At 48.9% G+C, this 7,122-nt stretch overlaps 1 protein-coding gene across 1 annotated transcript in view; it reads left to right on the forward strand.

The window, feature by feature from the left end:
* The window catches only part of HTR2B (5-hydroxytryptamine receptor 2B), a 7,273-nt gene extending 1,270 nt beyond the window's left edge, over positions 1-6,003 (forward strand). The window contains exons 2-3 of the mRNA XM_015827772.1: positions 2,079-2,279; positions 5,117-6,003. Coding sequence (XP_015683258.1) covers positions 2,079-2,279; positions 5,117-6,003 — 1,088 coding nt within the window. The remainder of the gene's footprint in view (positions 1-2,078; positions 2,280-5,116) is intronic.
* Positions 6,004-7,122: the final 1,119 nt, after the last annotated feature.

Here is a 7,122-nt window from a genome sequence, read left to right on the forward strand (position 1 = left end):
TTCAGTTCCTATTATTCACTTCTGATGTAAGCAGATAATGAAGATAATTTGGAGAGCTGGTTGGAAAGTCATCAGTAAATTCAACAAATAAATAATTAGACACAAATCTGGCTCGCCAAGTAAGTTAAAAACCGGATTGGGTTTAACAAAGACTGTGAGGACGATTTTGAATCTAGCCAAGTCGAAGGATCACCACGCAAGACAGTCCTCAACACACGACAAACAGTTCAGGCCAGAATTTTTACGGTTATGCAAGGTCGTTGCTGGGAGTCACACCCAACTTTACAAACTCTTTCGGCCACGGTCGTTAAGCAAATCGTGGCGGTTGTTAAATGAATCATGGGGGTCATGAATCCAATCTGGCATCCTCCTTGCCTGATGCTGGCTGGGAAGGTGGTAAATCGCATTCACATGACCTGGGCGTGCTGCAAACATTGTAAATACATGCCAGTTGACAAGCACTCAAATTTTGACTATGGGAATGCTGCACTGCAAGTTAATGTTTTTTCAGTGCGGTTGAAACTTTGACCGGTCACTAAATGAACGGTTGCAAGCTGAGGACTACCTGTAGATACCTCAAAGGATGGCTGTGGCATTGCAGTATTTTAATATTTTGTGTCTCTTTAAAACAACAAGCAAATTTATTAGGGCGTTTCTAGAAGCTGGTACTATCACGGTTTGCTTAATTGTCAAGTGGGGCTGCAACAGACACTAACCTGAATCCTGCAGATTCAGAAGCTGCTAAAAAAGGGGGAAAAATTCAGATGTTGAAGCAAAACTGGTTCTCACCGATCACAGTCAAGCCTTAAGGCAGAAGTGTCCAACTCTGGCCACTTTTAAGACCTGTGGACTTCAACTCCCAGAATTCTTCAGTCAGCAAAGACCTACCCCAGGGGTGTCCTATTCCTGGCCACTTTAAGACCTGTGGACTTCAATTCCCAGAATTCCCCGTGGCAACTTTAAGACCTGTGGGACTTTTAAGACTTGTGGACTTCAACTCCCAGAATTCCCCAGCCAGCCCATTTTACAACCTTTCTGGCCACCGTTGTTAAGTGAATCACTGCAGTTCCTCAGCTAGTCGCAAGGTTATCCTAAGTCAAGAACGTTCACAACATCGTCAATACTGAGAGTCTTTGATTTACAGCCAAAAATAAGCCCAAATTTTCCGTTGGTAAACAAGACAGTTTTATCCTTTTTACCACCTTTTTTGTCACGGTTGTTAAGTGAGTCACTGGTGTCTTTAAGTGAGCAACAGGGTTGTTAAGTGAATCTGGCTTCCCCATTGATCCTGCTTGTCAGAAGATCACAAAAGACGGTCACATGACACACACCCCATGGGGGAAACGGCAACCGTCGTAAATAGGAGAGTTGCCAAGCGACCGAATTTTGATCACGTGACCGTGGGGATGAGGCAATGGTTGTGAGTGTGAAAAACAGTCGTAAGTCACTTTTTTTAGTGCCGTTGTAAAATAGAATTCAGCTGGAAGGGACCCTGGAGGTCTTCTAGTCCAGCCCCCTGCTCAAGCAGGAGAACCTATACCATCTCAGACAAGTGACTGTCCAGCCCAGGGGTAGGTAACCTTGGCTCTTTTATGACTCGTGGACTTCAACTCCCAGAATTCCTGAGCCAGCCATGCTGAGGGGAAAGGGAGAGGTTTCCAAGCTGAGCCAGGCTGGCTCAGGAATTCTGGGAGTTGAAGTCCACCAGATGAAGGGGCCATAGTTCCCCCATGCTGGCTGAGGAATTCTGGGAGTTGAAGTCCGCAACTCATGAAGGGGCCATAGTTCCCCCATGCTGGCTGAGGAATTCTGGGAGTTGAAGTCCGCAAGTCATGAAAGGGCCATAGTTCCCCCATCCTGGCTCAGGAATTCTGGGAGTTGAAGTCCGCGAGTCATAAAAGAGCCAAGGTTGCCTACCCCTGTTCTAGCCTCTTCATTTAGCGACTTCATTTTGTAACTCCGAACGGTCACTAAATGAACTGTGGAAAGCGGAGGACTTCCTGGAGACGTTCTCTGACCCAACCCTTCCTTTATCCACCACCCCAAAAATATTCTGATTTTGTTTTTGTTTTTTCCAGAAACACCCTGGCCGCTTCCAGCCTATCTCTGTCCCGCCTGGCTGTTCCTCGACGTCCTCTTTTCCACGGCCTCCATCATGCACCTCTGCGCCATCTCCCTGGACCGCTACGTGGCCATCAAAAAGCCGATCCAGGCCAGCCAGTACAACTCACGGGCAACCACGCTCATCAAAATATCCGTGGTCTGGCTGATCTCCATCGGTAGGTGGGGGAAAACTGGTTAACTCGCAGCTTGAAGTTATAAAATGGCGCTGGAGGAGGGAGGGGGGGGAGGGAGGGGGAGAGGAAGGCAGCGTCGCAGAATGGAACGGACAGGCTCAGAAGTCAGAGCCAGGCTCTGAGTGGTTTTGTTGTTGCCGCTGTTGTTCTTTACTTATACCCCACTTTATCATTTTTACAAATAACTCAAGGCGGCGAACGTGTCCCACACACCTTCCTCTTCCTCTTTTCCCCACAACCACCGCCCCTGCGAGGTGGGTTGGACTGAGGGAGAGCGACTGGCTCAAAATCATCCAGCCGACTTTCGTGCCTGAGGTGGGACTAGAACTCACCGTCACCTGGTGATTGAAAAGTCACCAAGCCGACTTCCATGCCTGAGGCGGGACTAGAACTCACCGCATCCTGGTAATAGCCCCAAAGTCACCCAATTGACTTTCATGCCTAAGGCGGAACTAGAACTCACAGTCTCCTGGTAATAGACACAAAGTCGCCCAGCTGACTTTCGTGCCTAAGGCAGAACTAGAACTCATTGTCTCCTGATGATTGGCCCAAAGTCACCCAGTTGAATTTCATGCCTAAAGCGGTACTAGAACTCACAGTCTCCTGATAATAGCCCCAAAGTCGCCCAGCCACCTTTCATGCCTAAGGCGGGACTAGAACTCATTGTCTCCTGATGATTGGCGCAAAGTCGCCCAGCTGGCTTTCATGCCTAAGGCGGGACTAGAACTCACCGTCTCCTGATGATTGGCCCAAAGTCGCCCAGCTGGCTTTCATGACTAAACAACTGCTTTGCTTAGCAATGGAAAATTTGGGTTCAATTGTGATTGTAACTCGAGGACTACCTATATAAACATCTTTGTGTGTGTACATGTAAGTACACACACAAACACACATGTGTACATATACAGGTAGTCCCCTGTACCATTTCAGACAAGTGGCTGTCCAGTCTCTTCTTAAAAGCCTCCAGTGTTGGAGCATTCACCGCTTCTGGAGGCAGGTTGTTCCACTGGTTAATTGTTCTAACTGTCACGAAGTTTCTCCTTAGTTCCAGGTTGCTTCTCTCCTTGATAAAAGTTTCCACCCGTTGCTTCTTGTCCTGCCTTCAGGCGCTTTGGAGAAGAGCTTGACTCCCTCTTCTTTTTGGCAGCCCCTGAGATATTGGAAGACTGCCATCATGTCCCCCCTCGTCCTTCTCTTCATTAAACTAGACATTCCCAATTCCAGCAACCGTTCCTTGTATATTTTAGCCTCCAGTCCCCTAATCATCTTTGTTGCTCTTCTCTGCGCTCTTTCTAGAGTCTCAACATCTTTTTTTACATCGTGGTGACTCTTCTCCGAGTCTCTGGCTGACGATGCATCTCAAAGAAATGCAGCCACGTCTTGCAGGGAGAGGGATGTTCATCCGGAACACTGTGGGGTGCTCTCTGACCCTGGTGGTTTCCTTGCAGACGTTTCACGACCCAAGTAGGGAGCATTATCAGTGACATCATCAACAACATCACTGATGTCACCGACTTGGGCAAGGAAAGATCTGCAAGAAAACCACTAAGCTCAGGGAGTACCGAGGACCCCACAGTTGTCGTCGTCTTCCTCCCCCTCCTCTCCCCCTCCCCCTCCTAGTACAGATGATGTTACCTACTTGGGCAATGAAATGTCTGCAAGGAAACCACCCAATTCAGAGGGCACCAAGGACACCATAGTCCTCCTCCTCCTCCTCTCCGCAAACTCCTCTCCCTTCTAGCACTGATGTTCCTTAGTTGGATAATGAAATGTCTGCAAGGAAAACCAAACTCAGAGAGCACAAGGACCCCATTGTCGTCCTCTCCGCAAACCCCTCTCCCTTCTAACACTGATGATGTTACCTAGTTGGGTAATGAGACGTCTGCAAGGAAACCACCCAGTTCAGAGACACCAAGGACTCCACAGTTGAACCCTGAGCTACAAAGCTTCTCTTGGGTTGGTATCCAGAGGACCATTTGGGCTGCCACCTGCAGATCTTCCCAATCGCAGGGTCACTCCTCAAACTTTTCCGAGGTCCTCCCTTCCACACACACACACACACACACATATGTTACTTAAGATTCTAAAGCTAAAAAGGTGATTCCTGCGTAAATTCATGTTCGGTAATCACAAGTCGTGAGACCACTAGGAAATTCTTTAAAAAACTATAAAACTATAAAAGTTTAATAAAATTTTTAAAACACCAAGCTTTCGCCGGCCCACTGCCAGCATCATCAGGGTAACATGCAGTAGATGGGATGGCTACTTATAGGAGTGGTGCCTTTTGCACCCGGCTTCTGGATCTCGTGATCGGGCCCAATCGATCCTCCTGCGTTTGAGTTCTAATCAACGTGACAGCTTGTGATACGATGATTAGAACTCAAACGCAGGAGGATCGATTGGGCCCGATCACGAGATCCAGGAGCCGGGTGCAAAAGGCACCACTCCTATAAGTAGCCATCCCATCTACTGCATGTTACCCTGATGATGCTGGATCTAGTAATTGGTCCCAGCCGATCAAACGTTGTATCCGTCCTGTTCGGCTTCTCCTTACTTCTTCTGCTTACTTTCTCATGGGTATCAATCCTGCCATTACTATCTAACCCTGCAATGGGGGAAGGCGGAGGCATCCTGCCATCACTTACATCATTCGGCTCTACTATCAACCCAGCTCCCCAGGATCTATTATTAACACAGTTACAAGTGTGCTCTATCTTCCCCTTTTTTATGGCTCTCAAATCATAGCTGTGGTTGGGGCGTGCATCCCGGTACTATATATATATAGACTGAAGCTGACTGGATCTCTGCTTCTCTTCCAGGCATCGCTATTCCAATCCCGATTCGCGGGATAGAAGAGAACGGCGCCAACTTCCAAAACTTCACTTGCGTGCTGAAGCCCAGTCGTTTCGGAGACTTCATCCTGTACGGTTCGATAGCGGCCTTCTTCGTCCCGCTGGCCATCATGGTGGTGAGTTACTTCCTGACAATCCGGGTCCTGCACAAGAAGGCTTACCTGATCAACAAGCCGCCGCAACGCCTGACCTGGAGCACCATCTCCACCGTCTTCCAGCGGGAGACGACGCCCGGATCCTCGCCGGAAAAAATCGCCATGCTGGACGGCTCCCGCAAGGACAAAGCTTTGCCGAACGGGAACGAAGAGCCGCTGGTCCGCAGGATGTCCACCGTCGGGAAAAAGTCGGTGCAATCCATCACCAACGAACAGCGGGCGTCTAAGGTGCTGGGGATCGTGTTCTTCCTCTTCCTGGTGATGTGGTGCCCCTTCTTCATCACCAACATCACCTCGGTGCTGTGCGAATCCTGCAGCGAGGAATTTATCCAGATGCTGATGGAGATCTTCGTCTGGATCGGCTACGTCTCCTCGGGGGTCAATCCGCTGGTCTACACCCTTTTCAACAAGACCTTCAGGCAAGCCTTCGGCAGGTACATCACCTGCAATTACCAGACTTCGGCGGCCGCAACGGCCTCCCGGAAAACCTCCGCCAGACTCTCGTTCAGAAATTCGGTGACGGAGAACTCAAAGCTTTTTATGATGCACCACGGGAGGCGGAACGGCATCAATCCAGTCGGCTACCAAAACCACCGGCTTCGTAGCTCCCCCATCCAGTCCTCGGCCATCCTGCTGGACACGTTGCTCCTGACCGAGCACGAACTGGACAAAACAGAAGAACAAGCCAGCTACGTGTAGCCTGCTGGAAAGTGCACACGGCGCGTGTGAAGGCTGTCAGGAAATGCCAGTATGTATATATATATATATATATATATATATATTGTTTTCCTCCGTTATTTATATGATTCCTAATTGCGGTTTTAAGAATTGGCCTCCTCTTGCGCTAAGACCGCCTCCGTTTACTCCAGTGTAAGAGGTAAAGGGAGCCTTCCAGCACGGTGGTTTATAAACGGAGGAGCCTCAATAAATAAATACAGCTATGGCAAGTCTCGGGTCTCCGATTCCTCATCGCCGATTTATTTAAACAGACGCACACACAATGTGACACAAAAGCAAAGGGCTAGGTTTTTTTTCCCCCCAAACATGTGCAGGCTCGGTGTCTTTTACACAAGGGCGCTTACACTTAGGAATAAAGTGTGTATCTTAAGCTCATTTAGGAATTCATTAACGCAGAGGTCCCCCCAACCTTTTGCGCACTGGGGACCGGTTCCGTGGAGAGAGATTTTTCCGCGGACCGGACTGTGTGTGGTTTTGTGTGCTGCCTGCATCCCGCGGATGGGGCTCTGCTTGTTTGTGTGGACCGGTTGCTGGCATGCCGTGGCCCCATACCGGTCTGGGGGTTGGGGACTCCTGCATTAGCGTATTCTTCCCAAAGAACAAGGGAAGATTAAAGGCCCGGCTATTTCCAAATGCTTTATTTATTTATTTATTTATTTATTTATTTATTTAACTTATATGCCGCCCTTCTCCCCATGGAACTCAGGGCGGCTCACAGCATGTTAAAACAATATAAAACATTCCCCTATAACTCTGCTCTCGTCGTCTACGGCAGTGGTCCCCAATCTTTGCAGTTTGGGGACCCACCTGGGAGGGAAGGAAGATGTCGAGACTCTAGAAAGAGTGCAGAGAAGAGCAACAAAGATGATCAGGGGACTGGAGGCTAAAACACACAAGGAACGGTTGCTGGAATTGGGCATGTCTAGTTCAATGAAGAGAAGGACGAGGGGGGACATGATAGCAGCGTTCCAATATCTCAGGGGCTGCCCCCAAAGAAGAGGGAGTCAAGCTATTCTCCAAGGCACCTGAAGGCAGGACAAGAAGAGACGGATGGAAACTAACCAAAGAGAGAAGCAATCT

Source organism: Protobothrops mucrosquamatus, unplaced genomic scaffold (genome assembly GCF_001527695.2).
Source record: "Protobothrops mucrosquamatus isolate PMUCROS unplaced genomic scaffold, P.Mucros_1.0 scaffold3940, whole genome shotgun sequence".
Taxonomy (NCBI): Eukaryota; Metazoa; Chordata; class Lepidosauria; order Squamata; family Viperidae; genus Protobothrops; species Protobothrops mucrosquamatus.